The sequence below is a fragment of the Rosa rugosa genome, chromosome 1 (genome assembly GCF_958449725.1).
Source record: "Rosa rugosa chromosome 1, drRosRugo1.1, whole genome shotgun sequence".
NCBI classification, from domain to species: Eukaryota; Viridiplantae; Streptophyta; class Magnoliopsida; order Rosales; family Rosaceae; genus Rosa; species Rosa rugosa.
Window position 1 is genome coordinate 7,104,265 of NC_084820.1, and position 17,594 is coordinate 7,121,858.

General features: G+C 37.8%; 4 protein-coding genes across 4 annotated transcripts; 2 read left to right on the plus strand and 2 right to left on the minus strand.

The window, feature by feature from the left end:
* The first annotated feature begins 342 nt into the window (after positions 1–342).
* Positions 343–1,819, plus strand: LOC133713817 (transcription factor MYB1-like). Its single transcript, XM_062139845.1, has 3 exons — positions 343–596; positions 717–846; positions 950–1,819. The coding sequence occupies exons 1-3, from the start codon at positions 464–466 to the stop codon at positions 1,575–1,577; spliced, it is 891 nt and encodes a 296-aa protein (XP_061995829.1). The 5' UTR covers positions 343–463; the 3' UTR covers positions 1,578–1,819.
* Positions 1,820–9,344: 7,525 nt separating this feature from the next.
* On the plus strand, positions 9,345–11,626 carry LOC133713805 (cytochrome P450 CYP72A616-like). Its single transcript, XM_062139837.1, has 5 exons — positions 9,345–9,743; positions 9,839–10,059; positions 10,179–10,426; positions 10,523–10,922; positions 11,005–11,626. The coding sequence occupies exons 1-5, from the start codon at positions 9,473–9,475 to the stop codon at positions 11,431–11,433; spliced, it is 1,569 nt and encodes a 522-aa protein (XP_061995821.1). The 5' UTR covers positions 9,345–9,472; the 3' UTR covers positions 11,434–11,626.
* Positions 11,627–11,740: 114 nt separating this feature from the next.
* LOC133713824 (uncharacterized) lies at positions 11,741–14,606 on the minus strand. The gene is made up of 11 exons (XM_062139857.1): positions 14,197–14,606; positions 14,035–14,090; positions 13,912–13,958; positions 13,761–13,827; positions 13,620–13,659; positions 13,349–13,432; positions 13,209–13,261; positions 13,014–13,074; positions 12,675–12,766; positions 12,365–12,592; positions 11,741–12,158 (listed from the first exon to the last, which is right to left on the minus strand). The coding sequence occupies exons 2-11, from the start codon at positions 14,074–14,076 to the stop codon at positions 12,009–12,011; spliced, it is 864 nt and encodes a 287-aa protein (XP_061995841.1). The 5' UTR covers positions 14,077–14,090; positions 14,197–14,606; the 3' UTR covers positions 11,741–12,008.
* Positions 14,607–14,747: 141 nt separating this feature from the next.
* On the minus strand, positions 14,748–17,153 carry LOC133713831 (mediator of RNA polymerase II transcription subunit 20a-like). The gene is made up of 6 exons (XM_062139871.1): positions 17,008–17,153; positions 16,650–16,691; positions 16,419–16,561; positions 16,126–16,304; positions 15,923–16,012; positions 14,748–15,268 (listed from the first exon to the last, which is right to left on the minus strand). The coding sequence occupies exons 2-6, from the start codon at positions 16,661–16,663 to the stop codon at positions 15,029–15,031; spliced, it is 666 nt and encodes a 221-aa protein (XP_061995855.1). The 5' UTR covers positions 16,664–16,691; positions 17,008–17,153; the 3' UTR covers positions 14,748–15,028.
* Between the last annotated feature and the right edge of the window lie 441 nt (positions 17,154–17,594).

Below are 17,594 nucleotides of genomic sequence, written 5' to 3' on the forward strand. Positions count from 1 at the left end.
TCGGCGCATGTGAAATGCTCCAATTGCATGTGCATTACAGCACAGTGCCTGACCACTTTGACAACTTCGGGGTTCGAACCTAGGTTGGGGAGCATATGCAACTAGGCAAGAACGTACCACTAGGCCACTTGCAGTGGTTTTGCTCTTGATTGTGCTTCATTTTGTTTTCTCAATCCCAAGTATTTGTAAGAGTTAGATGTAAGATTTTTCAAATAAGATAGCTAGCCACCGCTAACTTAATTAATTGACCAGATGGCCTAGGGCCACTGGATAATATTAGTGTCATCTATTTTGTTTTGGCATAACATACAAAGTAAGGTGGACAAAAAACCACAGCTATAAAAAGCAAGAGTCTCCAAAGCTATATGGGAGGAAGAACTCAAATCAAACAAACACATGTCGTCTTAGAAAATTCAGAACCAGAGAAGAGAGATAAACAGAGTTTCAGCAAAGTACTTGAATAATGGGGAGAAGCCCTTGTTGTGCTAAGGAGGGCTTGAATAGAGGTGCATGGACTGCTCTCGAAGATAGAGTTCTGACTGAATACATCAAAGTCCATGGTGAAGGAAGATGGAGAAACCTCCCCAAAAAAGCAGGTACTTAATAAAGTAGAAAATTGGAGACTTTAGCTAATTTCTGGGTTTTGTTAATATGCTTATATCAGTTATATGCATGCATGCCTCTAACTAATTTCCTATGCAATGTTATAATTGAAGGACTGAAAAGGTGTGGGAAGAGCTGCAGGCTTAGGTGGTTGAACTATTTGAGACCAGACATTAAGAGAGGCAACATATCACCTGATGAAGAAGAGCTCATCGTCAAGCTTCACAAGCTCTTGGGCAACAGGTAATTGATTAATTGGGTTACTAATTTTAATAAGCTAATTTGGGTTACTAATTTTCATTAGCAAACTAAATTGCTTATATAAATTTTGGGTTATTGTGATCAGATGGTCTCTAATAGCGGGTAGGCTACCAGGGCGAACAGACAATGAAATAAAAAACTACTGGAACACCAATCTGAGCAAAAGAATTCAAGACCAAAAAGCTCGCTCATCGCCCTCATCAGCTGGTGGTGAAGAACCAAAATCAAAAAAGGCCAAGAATGTTATGGCCTCGCCATTTTCCCATAATGTGATAAGAACCAAAGCTGCCAAGTGCAACAAAGTTTTCATCAACCCACAGTTACCACACAAAGGGTTGTTCCAGATGAATGATCACAGGCCTATGGATCATCATCAACATGTAGATCATCGGCCTGGTGAGAATGGGTTGTCATCGTCGCCATCTTTGTTGGAAACCTCGTCTTCATCAGAGTTCCTGGTGGATTTCGGCATGAATTCCGACCTTTGCCTGGCCAGTCTCCTCAGTTCGAAATTTTCAAGTGGTGATCACTTGTTCTCTGAAGAAATGCAGCTGCAAGAGCAATATTGGAGTGGTAATGTTGGTAGTGGTGAGGATTGTGTTGTTGACGATCAACTTCAACCAAATAAGGTCCTCAATTTCCAGTCATTGAATTATTTTCTCGATGCTGATGCTGACCAAGGAGACTGGCTCGAACTTGCAGAGAGTGGTTGATCAATAATTATGACAATAGTAAATAGTAATACAATAATATAGCTAGCTAGCTAGCTAGATTAATATTCTATCATACTAGTTACGTTATAAAAAATATAAAAAAATCATATACTAAATAATTAAGCGGGAGATTAATTAAAATAATCGTATATATGCTGTCGTGATCTATGTAGTAGTACTCATGCTTGTCACCTTGTCATATAGATTTTATATCAATCCACTTTCACTTTTTCTTGCTTTTCTTTGCAATTATTTATGGAGATAAATAATTATACATAAGATTCTTAATTATTTGAGATGTATTATTAATATTATTGATCGGTGAAATTAATTTCTAATTTCACTCATCGTGCATGATCTAATTCGAAAAAGAATCTTGTACGTTCACCTTAATTTACACTTCTCTTCTTGTCTCAGAGTTTGGACTCATTGAAAAGTATCAGAAGTCTTTTCTTCGACTATTAAGTTTAGTAATCAATTTAATGTAGTTTACTTTGATGGGACTATGCCTCATCAAAAAACCCGCGGATCAAGTAGGCCGATGGAGGCCCGCCGGCCTGGCCCGTCAAAAATCCCGCCTCAGTGGGCCGATGGAGGCCAGCCAAAAAGCCTGCAAAAACCCGGCCCGGCCCGTAAAAGCCCGTAACTATTTTATTTATATATATATATATGTGTGTGTGTGTGTGTGTGTTTATAAATATATATATATATGTGTGTGTGTGTGTGTGTTTATATATATGTGTGTGTGTGTGTGTTTATATATATATAGATATAGATATATGTGTGTGTGTGTGTGTGTTTATATATATATATATATATGTGTGTGTGTGTGTGTTTATATATATATAGATATAGATATATGTGTGTGTGTGTGTGTGTTTATATATATATATATATATGTGTGTGTGTGTGTGTGTGTGTGGAAGTTCTCATACTTCTATATAGAATATGTGCATATATATTCTAAAAAACAAGTGACAACGGTTCGATCGGATTCGAAAATATGGTGAAATTGGCTAATTTTTTTACCACACTCGTAATTTATTGTAATAATCACATCCAACGGTCGGTTTTTTCATTTTATTTGAATTTATAGAGGTTGCTCTTTGGAGTGTATAATATATAAATATAGGTTTATAAGAGTAACTAAGTTTGACCTAGTTAATCGAATTCGAAACGAGAACTAAATTGACTGGATTTTTTACAACCACTATAAAACATTACAATCTCTCAATCGAGCGGTTGGTTTCTCCAAATTTATCTTCCACTCTATGGTTGCTTTATAATGGACCTCAACAATTTAAATGCAATGTATAAGTCATATAACTTTGGGAGGCAAATTGGTATAGGCCAACGTATTTGTAATTAAAATTGAAATTTTTATCTTATGTCCATGCACATCCATTGACTGAATATTTATATACGTGATGTGAAAAAATAAGCACGTTTCGCGGTCGTCGTGTCATCGGTCAACCAAGAAGACATACAAGTGACAACGGTTGACCAATTCGATCGGATTCGAAAATATGGTGAAATTGACTAAATTTTTTACCACACTCATAATTTATTGTAATAATCACATCCACCGGTCGGTTTTTTCATTTTATTTGAATTTATAGAGGTTGCTCTTTGGAGTGTATGATATATAAATATAGGTTTATAAGAGTAACTAAATTTGACCTAGTTGATCGAATTCGAAACGAGAATCAAATTAGCTGAATTTTTTACAATCACCATAAAACATTACAATCTCTCAATCGAGCGGTTGATTTCTCTAAATTCATTTTCCACTTCATGGTTGCTTTAGAATGAACCTCAACAATTTAAATGCAATATACAAGTCATACAACTTTTGAAGGCAAATTGATTTAGGCAAACTTCTTTGTAATTAAAATTGAAAATTTTATCTTATGTCTACGCACATCTATCGATGAAATATTTACAGACGTGATGTGAAAAAATAGGCACGTTTCGCGGTCGTCATGCCATCGGTCAACCAAGAAAACATATAAGTGGCGACGGTTGACTAATTCGATCGGATTCGAAAATATGGTGAAATTGGCTAAATTTTTTACCACGCTCATAATTTATTATAATAATCTTATCCAACGGTCGGTTTTCCCATTTTATTTAAGTTGATAGAGGTTGCTCTTTAGAGTGTATGATATATAAATATAAGTTTATAAAAAAATATTATATTTAAAGATTTATTTGTAAATAAAGCCCGCAAGGCCCGCCCCAAAAAAGCCCGCAAGGCTTAGCCCGGCCCGAAAAAGCCCGCGAGGCCCGCATTAAATGGATGGGCTTGGATCCTTCAATTTACAATAAAGCCCGGCCCGCTACTATTTTAAAATGGAGTAAGGCCTGGCCCAAGCCCGTTGATGAGGCCTAGATGGAACTTAGAAGAGAACCTAAATTGCATGCCTCTTGATAGTATTTGGTAATAATAAAATATAGAGTCATTATGAATTGTAAGGCTTTCTCTGAAATGTCAGACAGAATAGAGAGAATATATAACATATTTCTTGCGTCGATATTGACTATTTAATTAACACATTCCACTTAAAAAGAGCATATATATAGAGAGAATATAACATATTTCTTGCATCGATATTGACTATTTAATTAGCATATTTCACTTAAAAATAGCATACACACACACACGGTCTTTATAGTGAGGAATCATTTTTTTTAGTCATTTTAAGGGATCGCTTATTAGACTCACTTTTCGATCGCATATCCACATCTCAACCGTTCAAGTTTTAGGTCTATATGAGTAGATCATCTCTGCAAATTTTCAGCCAAATTGATAATCATTAAGACATTCATAACTGCGATTTACAATTATAAACATGACTAGTTCAAGTTGACAGATTCGTTTGGTACGGTCCATTGATTTAATCTAGTTAGATACCTTAACGATCATCAATTTGGATGAAAATTTGCAAAAATGATCTATATATTAGGACCTAAAAAATGAACAGTTGAGATGCCGAAATGCGATCCAAAAGTAAGTCCCACAAAATATCTCTTAAAATGGCAAAAAAATAGATCCCTTAGTGAAAGGGCCCTATATACATACACACACGTGCACACACACACATGTGGAAACACGTCTACACTCACTCTTTTGGTATATGGATTATTACATAGAAGAGATTTGAAGGTGCACGTTTACAAATTTGTGCAATTTATACCTTAATTAGTTGATTGATTCGAAGTACGTCATTGACAATCACTCAGATAATGCATCGTATTACAATTAAACTTGTATATGATGTGAACTTAAGTTTGTTGAACAAAACCCTTGCCATCTATAAATGGAACAATTTTAGAAATGAATAGATTGAAACCGAATCTGCATTCCCGTCAAAAAGAGACAATGATATTTCATCCCTAGTATCGTAGTGGCCGGTAAGGAATTGTTTTATTTTCTATGAGGTTCTAGATTCGACTGGTACTGGCTCCTATTATAAAAAACAGAGACAATAATTTCTATATAGAGTTGACTATTACCAAAAATAGATGAAAAAATCAAAATAGCTGCAGTAAATCATTTTCATATAAATCGGTGGCATACCCAACTACCAAGATTAATTGATAACTGAAATAGTAAATAACTAATTAGCAAAATTAGTGAGAGCCATCAACAGTGTTTAATTGGGACAACTGATCTGCTCCCGACGTAAAGACATGTGAGTGATTTAATTAGCTCCTGTCAACATCAATTTTACAGATGCATGGTTAATTAGTATTTATTCTTTCTTTTTTTGGTCAAGTAATTAGTATTTATTCTTGGGAAAAATTTAGTTATACTGATGGGTTAAGATCCTATCTATCGATCCAAAGGCGTGAATTCCATTTGCCATCTAATCTTTTGGGCAAGTTCTTCATTCTTTGGGCAAAACGTCAAAAGAAGGGCTTGACTTCTCACTCGGGTTGGTTGTGATTAAGAAAGGACGCTTTTGTGTGTATATATAGACCATTTTTCAAAAAAATACTCTAAAAGTTTAACCCATAATTTCCACTCAAATTTTGAATGTGAAGAAACTCAAGTTCATAATTAAGTGTCCGGCCCCTCAATCAAAATTATGTTTAATTGATCTATGTTCCGTGGCCGAGAGATTATAACATAATTTTTAGCTTAGTTTTAGGTTTTGTTTCAAAATCTAAACCTGTCCAACTTATTCAGAGCCCTAAAAGTAAAACTCAAGCTCTAGCACTTCTTTACCCAAGTTCTTAACGTCAATCACATATAAATAGCAACTAATTATTGCTAGATATATGGATCATCCAGCCAACATTATAATTTTCAGACCTCTTCAATTTTATATGAAATCTAGGGATTCTGCATAACTTGTTCCATAGTTTTATTTATAAAGTGATTATTGATCTAAATGATTGGAATTTCACTTATGATTGAGTTTTACTTATTGCTATATCTTATCAGTTCCTTCCTTGAGCTCAAGTAATTTAAGCTTTTATCATATTACTACCTACTCATCCACTAAGTCCATACCTATATATTCCAACCTAATTTGTTGTATGTATACTGTTTTCATGTATATCGGATCGATCCCCTTCTGTATATTCTCTTAATGTTTGGCAGCTTGTAGATTGAACTAATTCTATATAAAGGAAGAATAATTCCTACTTACCCACTGAAGCAATATAAATTATACACACCTATATATCCATACGGCATGTGAACAGCTCAATTCTACATTCCCAAGTAACCGAAAAGAGCTAGCTACGGCTAGCTAGGGTTTTACTGAAAGTTAGTAAATTATTGTGAAGAATAGTAGTTGTGTACTTGTGTTTCTTTTACCAATTGTCGAGAGGGAATATTATTGTTGATTTGAAATCCAAACGTGTATATATTATGATATGGTTTTCACTTTTCTAGCCAGACCCAAAAATAAGAAATTACCAAATGAAGCAAAAGTAAAGTTTACCTCCCACAAATGACTTAATATTCTTCGATGCGCTAAACATCAGCACTACTGCGCTAAACATCAGCACTACTGTCAAGTTGAGAGAGAGGAGAGAGAAGAAACTATTGTGTCAAAGACATAATTTAAGAAAACATAGAGGGCAAAAGCGTCACTTTAAATCGGGTTCTTAGGAACAGTGCTTATGAACAGTAACTGACGTTTGGTATATAGTAAATTTCTATACCTCTATACCAATATTCATCTATCTCCTATATAGAAGGATGAGTTTTGCTGCGGGTCGGAGTTTTGCCCAATGGGCCAGGCGAGCGCGCCCATGAGCTTTTCAGCCCGCGGGCCAAATGATAACCCCTACCTAAACCTAGCCATTCTCAGCTTATTATTATTTTTTTTCTTTTCTTTTGAAAACGCTAGCCATTCTAATTTATTCTTCTTCTTTTTTTTTGTCAAACAACTAAAAACTTTATACATCAATAACAAGTACAAACATGCCCAATAAGGCCTCCCAAACTGAAACAACAAACAAACAACGAGGCCCAAAAGGCCCAGACAAACATGAAAGAAACAAAGACCAACTTCAACCAGCAAACCTGCAACCTTTGACCGAAAGAACAAAGCAAATGCATCCACCATGAAGTAGCCAACAACAAAATCCAACCAAATCGAAAGATCGGGAAGAAAGACCCATGCCAATTTCGATGTACCCAACCACCAAAATTTCATAGATCAGTAAAGACAGCACCTCCACCACATTGACCATATTCTGCCAAGAAGAGAAACAAAGTAACCAAAAAAACAGCCGGAAAAACCGGATGGACAGTCCAGGTGAGATTCGGTAAGGGACTGAAGAGATAGGCATCGGGGTACACAATCTCTTGTTGCACCAATTGCACTAGTGGGCAGACCCATTTTGAACAGAGCTCCGAAGAGCAAAGAAACCATCCATCTGAAATGGGTTGCACAAAGTTTTCTTTGATCCAGACCATGAGCTCAGTACACATGTTCACAATAGCCCAACCATGTCAAATAAAGTCAATTGGATTGGATTAGCACTGGGTTGGCATTCCAATCCTTCTTCTTTGGAATGATAAAAAATAAAAATAAAATAAAATAAAATTCTCCTTCCATGTTTTTGCTCCGCACTTTCCGGAGAAGAGGTTTCACATTCGAAGAAGAGACAACCGCTCTGTTCCCATGTTCCGTCCGGCGGCACGTCTTCGGGACGTCGTCGTCGGACGGGTAGGTAGTCGTTCGCAGTACGCCGGTGCAGGGCCACAGTGGAGTTTTGGCCTGGATAAGGAAGACTGTTGGTGGAGATTTACCAGTCTGTCACCGACGAATAGTATGCAATCGCCGGTGTCAAGGAAGCCTGGGGGAGGCCGGACTGGACGATCGAGGAGGCTCTCCAGGGTCAACCTGAAATCAAAGGCGGTACTGCAACAATTGCTGATGTTTCGTGGATCTTCCGATGGTGTTCTGGCTACTGTCGTGGTTCGGAGGCTTGGCTTTTGCCTCGATCTGGCCATGCTTTCTGCCTTGATCTGGCCGGGACGACGTCTATCGGAGGATTGCTACCTTGCTATCAATGGTGTTCCGATTCGTGGACACAGTGATTTGCTAGTTACGGCGCCGCACTTCCGAATGGGAAAGGTTGCCGGTCATGCACAAGTTGGATCGTGGGCCTGATCTGGGTCATGGCTTCCGTCTTTGGGCCTCTATCGGTGGGCTTCTAGTATGTTTATTGTAGTTTTAATAATCAATTTCAATTTTAGGTGTATTTTATGTACAATAAATCCCTACCATCATGCGGTAGAGTTAGGTGGGCTTTGTCCTGGCTTGCACGGTAGGTGTGCCTTGTCTGCCCTGGTAAGGCGGCGTGTCGGTGTTGACTGCACGCAACCTTCTAGTGCCAGCATGAAACAGAGTGCCATAGGTCTTAGTTCCAATTGGCAACATAGTGAGACAACTGATATTATTTGTCAACTAATCATCCTTTTCGTGAGAGTGATCTTGCCGGTTTGTCCCCATAAAGCAAGTGTAGTTGCCAGAGATGCAACCATTGCTATTTGGTGTATGTTAGGATACATTCTTTTTGTAGAGGTTTCTGCTATTATTGCGGGACATTCTCTTGACGCTAATTGTAAGTTTGGGTTAAGGCTCCATGTCTCCTTCTGTTTCATTAATCAAGGCTTAAGGACAGCCGCACTGGCCCTTCTTCAAAAAAAAAAAAAATCAATATGAACTTGTCATTCAGGGCAAGCCTAAAGCGAGACCCAGAGAAACTGAGGCCCAAGGTGCATAGTAACTGAGGCCCACTGGTCCCATATTTTTCTCAGGTCCACTAACTTAGCCTGAAGAAAATACTTCTGGGCCAGACCTCTTTCATATCTGTTTTTTATTTCACAAGTCATGGCTTCATCCTCAAGCGAAAGTATACAGTTGGTCCTCCAGACCTGAGCTTGATGCTCACGAAAATAGACATTCTGACCTCACCGGCCGGCAGTACTATATTATAGTTCCCGTATCCGAAGACATTTTGTTAAACAACAGAGTTTAATTTCTAAGAGAAATCATTCTCAAAAAAAATTTCTAAGAGAAACTATGAAAAGTCGTCCAACCAAAAGACACTATCCTTTATATTCTATATTCTAAGCCAGCAGTAGCACAACCCCATTCCTTTTTCTCCAAGATAAATAAGTCAAAGTAATATAAACATGATTCATGCTACATCAGTAGCTAACAGATAGGGTCAAATTTCATATATAGAACAACAGTAGACTTGACAGGTTACCCCCTTTGCAAGATTAACATTTGACCAGAATCGAAGCTTGAAAGATCGAAAACTTTGTAATGGATAATGTTATGGAGCTGTCTATAAATTGCAAAAAATTCAGTTTTTAACCATCATCAATCATCCAAGTAATCTTCTCAGTTTTCTTGAGTATGGAAGACTATGTAGTATTAAGTTCTGTTTCACTGTTCCTGCTGCTATGTGGTGGTGTTAAAGCTTTCTACTCCATTTGGTGGAAACCCAAATTGCTAGAGAGGCGATTGAAGCAACAAGGAATTAGAGGCACTCCTTACACGCCCCTCATTGGGGACATGAAAGAGTTTGTGAGGCAGATAAAGGAAGCATGGTCCAAGCCAATGAGTCTAAATCACCAGATTGTTCCACGTGTCGACCCGTTCACCCTAGATACTGTGCAGAAATATGGTATATGCACCCCTTGTTACTTCCGGTTATGTTTTCTGTGTTGATATTGTGCTTGTAAAGCTTATATTTCGTGTTGTGTTTTGAAACATGTACAGGGAAGATATCGATGTGTTGGGTTGGGACTACACCAAGACTGATCATCATGGACACTGAGATAGTGAAACAAGTTCTGTCTAACAAGCTAGGTCACTTCCATAAGCCACCCCTAAACCCTCAAATTCTGATTCTAACAAAGGGTCTGTCAACTCTACATGGTGAAAAATGGGACAAACACAGAAGGATAATCAATCCTGCTTTCCACCTAGAAAAGCTGAAGGTTCGATGCATCGCTAATTCCCTATATTGCTCATTTCAGTCATATATGACATTTACGTTTACTGATTTAATTCTCCACTGCTCAGTTACGTACTTATTATCAGTCTGTTTCTTATGTAGGATATGATACCTGTATTTGCAGTCAGCTGCGGTGAAATGGTAGAACAGTGGAAGAGGGAGAATCCTTTTCTTCAAGGAAGTTGTGAAATGGATATCTGGCCTGAACTTCAGAAACTAACGGCAGATGTTATTTCTCGAGCAGCATTTGGAAGCACCTATGAAGAAGGGAGGAAGGTCTTCGAGCTTCAAAGAGAGCTCTTAACGCTAACCGTTGAAGCAATGCAAACCTTATATATTCCGGGTTTCAGGTCCATTGCCATATTGAAAGAAAATTTAGCATCTTTCATGCTTTCATACGTACTCTTGAGAGAACTACTTGATATCTTAACAACTGTTGAGTGCAGATTTATTCCAACAAAGAAGAATCAGAGGAGAAAGAAATTGCACAATGAGATCACATCGATGCTACGAAATATTATTCAGAACAAAATGAATGCCATAAGAGCCGGAGAATCAAGTGTTGATGACTTGCTAGGCCTGCTGTTGCAGTCTAATAGACAGACACATTTATCAGAAAATATAAGTAGCAGCACAACAAGCAAGGAGATGATGACAATTGAAGATGTGGTTGAGGAATGCAAGATGTTCTACCTTGCTGGCCAAGAAACAACCTCAAGCTTGTTAACATGGACCATGATTGTCTTGGCTATGCACCCAGACTGGCAAGAAAAGGCAAGAGAAGAAGTCCTAAGAGTCTGTGGAAAAAAAGAACCCAATTTTGAAGCTCTAAGCCACCTCAAGATCGTGAGTATTTCGCTCCAAGTTTTTAAAGCTAAACTATTCAAGTAGCTCGTTCCCCTGAGTAACTGAACAAATTCTCTTGCAGGTAACCATGATACTTAATGAAGTCCTAAGGTTGTATCCACCTGCAATTGCTTCATATCAACATGCTTACAAGGAAACCAAAGTAGGAGACATTGTTGTTCCAGCAGGAGTTGATCTAAATCTGCCTACACTGCTCATTCACCATGATCCTGAACTTTGGGGAGATGATGCAGGAGAATTCAAACCAGAGAGATTTTCCGAAGGAGTTTCAAAGGCATCGAAGAACCAGCAGCAAGCGTTCTTTCCATTTGGGTGGGGTCCGAGGATCTGTATCGGGCAAAATATGGCCATGATAGAAGCCGAAGTTGTTTTGGCTATGATTCTACAACAATTCTCCTTCGAGCTATCACCTTCCTACACTCATGCCCCTTATACTCTAACCATTCTCCAACCACAACATGGAGCTCAAGTCACACTACACCAACTCTAGATTGCATTGGCCTGCAATGTCTAAATTTCAATCAAGAAATAATGTGATTTTGAATCACAATCTATGTTTGCTGCATTTCTATAGTGCATTATAATGAACAAGTCCAGTCTTTAGACACTGGGCGTATTTCTTCTTTAATTGGCCACTGTGTGTAGAATCAATTAAGCACCTTGAGTTATATTATTAGCAATCAGAGATGCCTTGGAATAAACAAAACATCAGTTTACCAGTGAAAACATTTCTGTAGTTCAAATGTATAAAGGTCACATATCACATCATGTTTAAGCTACAATTGACATTTGTATTAAAAAATGAACATTTATTGAGTAATCTGATTTGTACCTCAGTCTGTATAAAACAGAATAGAGAATAAGTTGCAATAGGTTCATTTCACATGACTGTCAAAAAATAAACTCTTATGCAAGTTATTGTGGCTGGTATACTAAAAAATTTCTTATCTCGCCACTGAAATTTGTCATCTATTTCCTCTGATAGTATTAATTAAGACTCAAAATTTCCTCAAAAGCATACCGGGTTACCAGAGACCAAAACTGTATTGCAAATGAGCAGTACCATCATAAGTCCTCTAAACTGTTCAAAACGGAGTCGATATCTGGGGTCACAACAGCTCGCTTATTGAGCTCCCCAATAGTGCAACACTTCTTCTCTGTGGTATTAATAGCCACAACATCCTGGGCAAAATCACAGTTCATTCCTGTAGAGACCTGCATCCATGCAAAAGGTAAGAGGTATGCTAGTTAGAAATCTGATATCTTCCTTTCGGGTGACTGACAAGAATTTATTACAAGTGTGTAATAGTTAATGAGCCCAAGTAATTCAAAAGTAGATATAGCATCAAAAGATAAGGAGAAAAAGAAAGGAAAAACAAGACGACATTCCATTTTGCATCATTATTATGAAATGTACTCACATCATAGAGGGTGTCTCCTAGCTTCAGCTTGATTGCACCACTTCTGTACACCAGCATCTTACCCATGAAGCCAGCTGGTAACTCACCCAAAGAACAAGGCTTCTCTGTATTATGTGCACCTCCCGGTGCCCCTGAGCTACTGGTTACCTGTTGGCCTGCTGGTTGCTTTAAAATAGGCAAGGTCGGTGGTAAATGAAGAAAGAACATACTTGTTGCTCTATTTTCCTCCTGCCAACAAACCCTCAAAAGTAAATCAAACTGATTTAAGCATGCATATACTGTTGGCATTTTAATCTTCAGATCAACCAACCTTTAGATCTAGATCATCTGCCGCTGGTGTTGCATTTTCATCATAAATTGATTCCTCTGAACCATCCCCAAATTCTTGCTGGTTAAGAATTGCTGCACAATGTAGAACATTAGGTGCATTCATATGTAACACAAGTCACGTTTCACCATGATAGAAGATGACACAGGACTCAGATTGCAAACAAAAATATATGAATCAAGCTACAAAGTTTCATATTAAGAAATTAGTCAAGTCACGTTTTACTCTAATATAGAGATGAGTTAACACTATCTGAAATTCCTACCCTAATCTCACTGGAAAATCTATGCAACCTAATCCTCAGATTTGTTGCAAACATACCAGGATCTTCAGAAGATGGCTGCCTCAGAGGAAGAGATATAGGGTAATGACCGTAGATATCCTGGAATAACATCATCCCAAGTTTAAAAATAACCGAATTCATACATAAACATACAGACCTACAAAGTACTCAAAAATCCAACAACTAATCATAGTCATTTTGGCTTTCATGTATAGGGTTGCAATGTAACTTACAAATGGTGACTTGTATTCTTTCTCCTCTTGAATGACCGGGTTAAAACCACCACCTGCAGAAATACCATCAAGAGTGATGTTACTAGAAGCATCCCCATTAACAGCCATAAACTAAACGACTACACTGAAGATGATCATACCATTAGCACCCCTGGGAGCCCCATATGATCTTATGGTCGATGATGATTGACCCCCAGAACCAAATGCAACTTCCACAGGCTTCTCTGCAAATTAACACCATTGTTGTCATTCATTGAATCATAACTTCCATACCATCCAACTTAAGTTAGTAAATTCCACCCTATTTGATTTGAATTTGATTGGATAAAATTGCAAGAGTTGGATGACTAGTAAATTTAAATTCCAAATCGAAATCCAAGAGTCTCAAAGCAAAGTGAGAAAACCCTTTACCTTTCTTTTCGTGTTTCGGCTTTACCCTCAAAGATTGTTCCTTTTAAGACACAACATACCAAAGATCAGATGTTGGGATTAAAACTTGAGATCATGTCAATGCAAACCAATCAATCAATCAATCAGTGTCATAATACATACATGGAAACGTCTGAGCAGCTCCCTCTCCTTTTCAGCATGACTAGCTTGCTCTTCCTCCTCCGGATCGCTACAGAGAGATTAAGAACAACATACCAAATTAACCATAAAAGAAAAAGATAATCAATACTAAAATACATTGGTTTGAACCTACGGTTTAACTTCAGCCTTCGGGCGAGGAGCTTTTGGTTTGAACCTCCTCTGCATCAAAACAAAGCAAATCAGAAATACTGTAATAAACTACAGGTTCACATTTAACAAAGGCAGTGCATCAAACCTTTCTGGGAGCAGGAGCACCAGATTGTGGCGCTTGGCTCATTATTATAGTACAATCTTCAGTGAACATAAACAAACAACAAAAATATTGTTAGCCCACGATTGCAAACTAGTTAAGAATGTAAAACCATGAAGATGATGGACGATGATGATGCAGGGTAACCTGAGAGTGAGGCGGTGGAGAGGAAACAGGGAAGGCTAGTGAACCCAAAACCCCTATACCTTCCAAGAAGCTGAGATTTTATACCCGGTGTATCAATTCAATAACATTTGAACAGTAATGCTGCCCTGCCCTATATATACATAATATTATGCTTTTGTTCTCTGTGCCTTCACGTGGACGCTATTTCACACTGCGCGGCTACGCACTGAAACCCTTTGCTTTTTCTTTCCTTTTCGTAATTTATAGAGCTTCTGTCGCATGGGTTCGCAATTTCTCAACATCTAACTTAGGACATTGTAGTCATCGGCCAGTAATTTAAGAGCCCAAATATATGAAAGGGCCCAAGTACATTAGAATTTTAGCCCACAGTATCACGTGTCTGCGATCCCGGCTAAAAGTTATCCTGAACTACAAACTAGTAGTAGCCCGAGATTACCTCCTAGAGATATTTCCAAATTTTGAAATTCCCTCTCTGTAATTGGATGTAAAAGAGAAGTTGTGCTATTTCACTGGTTTTCTACTAAACTTAGAAGAGAAAGGAGCACAGAAAGTAAATGCAGAAGCAGCCCTTACTCCAGAGCATGCAAACCTCTACCATACGCTTTCGGTCTTCCATCGAAAACCAAAGCGTTCTTTCAACTCTAAAGAATCCAACAAGGTGATGAGAGTAACAAGTTCATGTTTTCCATTTAACAAACTACCATGTACTTTATGGAACCAAAACCTAACTTGGATGTTCATTCCTCCCCTTGGTCCCAGAGTAAACTGGGATTGAAAACATTAACACATCAAACCATTTGTGCCAGTGACAAACATGAAGATCTTCTTGTTCCTAATTTCTTCCTTGCACTGCTTGCACGGTCGCAATTAGTTGAGCCATAACAGCAGCATATTGGACGGCAGTGTGTTGTGAAGTATACTGGTCTCCAAGGCCAAACTCACCAAAGTTTGGTTCCATATGCACAAAGTGGCCTGGTAATGCTCTTTTCGACACAGCCTGATCCCATATGGTCATAAACTCTTCCATGACTTGCCTTGCCTTTTCCATTGAAGAAATGGGTAGGTACTCCACCTGTAGAACCGAAGTAACTTCAATCAAAAACGATTTGGCAGTATAGCACAATGACAACACATGAATATCTTCAGCGACATTAACAACTATCAGAAAGAAAAGTAAGGGGACAAAAGAAAAAGGCGATATTAAGCACTGACAATCTAAAGAGTGGAACAGTTCTTCACATCTAATGTTGCTAGATAGAGTGGAAAGTAAATGGAATCCTATGCAAAGCCAATAATTTTGAAAGCAGAAAACATTTTTTGTTCATAAGGTTTGTTTTGTTTAACATCCAGCTGGTATTCTGCAATGAGAGTTAGTTAATAGAGAGATTGAGAAATAGATCCAGTTGGTATTCTGTGAAGTGGTAAAATTGGTCTACAAAGTCCATCAGCATGTATTCCAATCTTCAGTGCAAACTTTAACTATGTACCCCCCACAAAGATCATCAAGCATTACTGTAAGTGCTTGACAAACATTCTGGTGAATACTGCCAATAGGTTCATTGTACTATGATAGCTCTGCTTTTGGCATATTATTCTCATCTTCTTGTGGTAAGAAATAGGAAAACATTCGTTTCAAAAAAAGAAATAAGAAAACATCCAGAGGTTCTAGAACACAGGAACAAGCACTCAAATTAAAATAATGAAGTTTGTGAATGGAGTGCATTACCTCCATAACTATTCCTCTCAAATTCTCAGAGTGATTCGGGAGAACTTTCCCCACTCTCAATTGGAAGTCCCCTAGTTGATATTGAAATCCCTACACACAATTACACCATAGAATCATATAAACCAATTTTCTCTCCTTGGACGTCAAAATTCAAATATCATACATTCGATTACACTAAAGCTGAAAGTGAAAAAGGAAAGAACCTCAAAATTAAGCGAGACCCTCTGTTTGTAAGACTGCAGTTTCTCCATAATCATTGTAATCGTAGAATCAGCTTCAAGAACTATGCGAAGCGGTCGGATTATAAGGTAGTACTTATTTGGCTGCTCTGGCAGTGCAATCCCCAAGAAATCACGCGGGTATTCCCCCACCAAAGTCTGCTCTGGTAGCATACATATACAATCGTATCAGAATCAATCTTTTACAAAGTAACAAAAGCCATATTATAACTTTGGAAAGAGAAATCAAACAAAAACATCCAAGATGAGAAATCTACCTCGAAGCAGGGGTTTGTAGAAAGTGATGGTGGCTTTCCATCTGCCTTCCTTAATCCCATTGATGCTCTCCACAACCTGCGTGACTTCGTTGATGATCTGACTGTTCACCGTCGTCCCTGCATTGGGTTGCCAATGCAAAACCCTAATTGCACCATAAACCATCAAATGTTAAAAGCAACAGAGAATACTTCAGACCTTGCACTAGGGGTTTTCAAAGCTTTATTCTTTACCATTTTAGCGGCATCGTCTTCGATTTCAACTGCTCAGATTCTCTGTAATTCATTGATAAAGACGATTAAAGATTTAGGCTTTTCACTTGATAAACTCTTATAATCTATCAACAACCAAGTATATAAATTTGAAATGACCCAACTTGAATCAGCTGAAAATTACTGAAACAAAATCACATCTATTGAGAATCCAACCAGGCATCAGGTACATATAGTTTTAACTTCGATTCAAAAAGTGTTTACATGAATTTCGATGGAGGTGAAATCCCTAAGCCCTAATCTGAGTAAAAATTCCAACTTTGAAGCGAAAATCTAAGACAAATCAGAGTTATAACCAGGATTTGAAAGGAGGGAATACCTGGAGAGAGAGAGAGAGAGAGAGAGCAATCAACTCAGGCTCAGGCTAGTGTGATTTTTAGGGGCTGTTTGGCGCGAGGGAGAAGCTGCGGAGAAGAAAAACCAAATAGCTCTCTATAGTCTATACTCTATACACAAGAGGCAGAGAGAGAGTTTAAACGGTAAGAGATATGTAACTTGTATATTTTGATTTGGGGGACGAATGATTAGAAAGTTTACATATAGTTATTTTATAAAAATTTGATTTCAATTTTTGTTCATAACAATGACTCAGATAAAGTTGTTTGGGTGTAGCCATGCAATGCAACAATATTGAATGAATGAAACATAAATTGTCACATTAATAGACCCTTCGTGTTGGCTAAAGTGATGATGAATTGGGTTAAGATTATGTCAGTGAATCTCCTTTAAATATAACAAAAGAAAACGTACAAACACAATAACAACATAGAAAATATGGTCATAAGAACATTTGTTCAATGTAATATAAGTTGAATATCTCTTAATAGGCTATGAATATGATTTGAAGTGAACATTATGTATTATTTTAAAAGTCTAGTTAACGAAATTAATGACTACTTAGATGTT

Bases quoted from the DNA above. Each gene is read 5' to 3' on its own strand.
- LOC133713817 (XM_062139845.1), top strand. From the start codon at position 464: ATGGGGAGAAGCCCTTGTTGTGCTAAGGAGGGCTTGAATAGAGGTGCA. The intron at 597-716 runs GTACTTAATAAA...TTATAATTGAAG, and splicing joins AAACCTCCCCAAAAAAGCAG to GACTGAAAAGGTGTGGGAAG. The intron at 847-949 runs GTAATTGATTAA...TATTGTGATCAG, and splicing joins CACAAGCTCTTGGGCAACAG to ATGGTCTCTAATAGCGGGTA.
- LOC133713805 (XM_062139837.1), top strand. From the start codon at position 9,473: ATGGAAGACTATGTAGTATTAAGTTCTGTTTCACTGTTCCTGCTGCTA. The intron at 9,744-9,838 runs GTATATGCACCC...AAACATGTACAG, and splicing joins AGATACTGTGCAGAAATATG to GGAAGATATCGATGTGTTGG. The intron at 10,427-10,522 runs GTCCATTGCCAT...TGTTGAGTGCAG, and splicing joins TTATATATTCCGGGTTTCAG to ATTTATTCCAACAAAGAAGA.
- LOC133713824 (XM_062139857.1), bottom strand. From the start codon at position 14,076: ATGAGCCAAGCGCCACAATCTGGTGCTCCTGCTCCCAGAAAG. The intron at 13,828-13,911 runs GTAGGTTCAAAC...ATCTCTCTGTAG, and splicing joins CCGAAGGCTGAAGTTAAACC to CGATCCGGAGGAGGAAGAGC. The intron at 13,660-13,760 runs GTATGTATTATG...GTGTCTTAAAAG, and splicing joins AGCTGCTCAGACGTTTCCAT to GAACAATCTTTGAGGGTAAA.
- LOC133713831 (XM_062139871.1), bottom strand. The intron at 16,013-16,125 runs GTTCTTTCCTTT...AATTGTGTGTAG, and splicing joins GGGTCTCGCTTAATTTTGAG to GGATTTCAATATCAACTAGG. The intron at 15,269-15,922 runs GTAATGCACTCC...TCGGTTCTACAG, and splicing joins TGAGAGGAATAGTTATGGAG to GTGGAGTACCTACCCATTTC.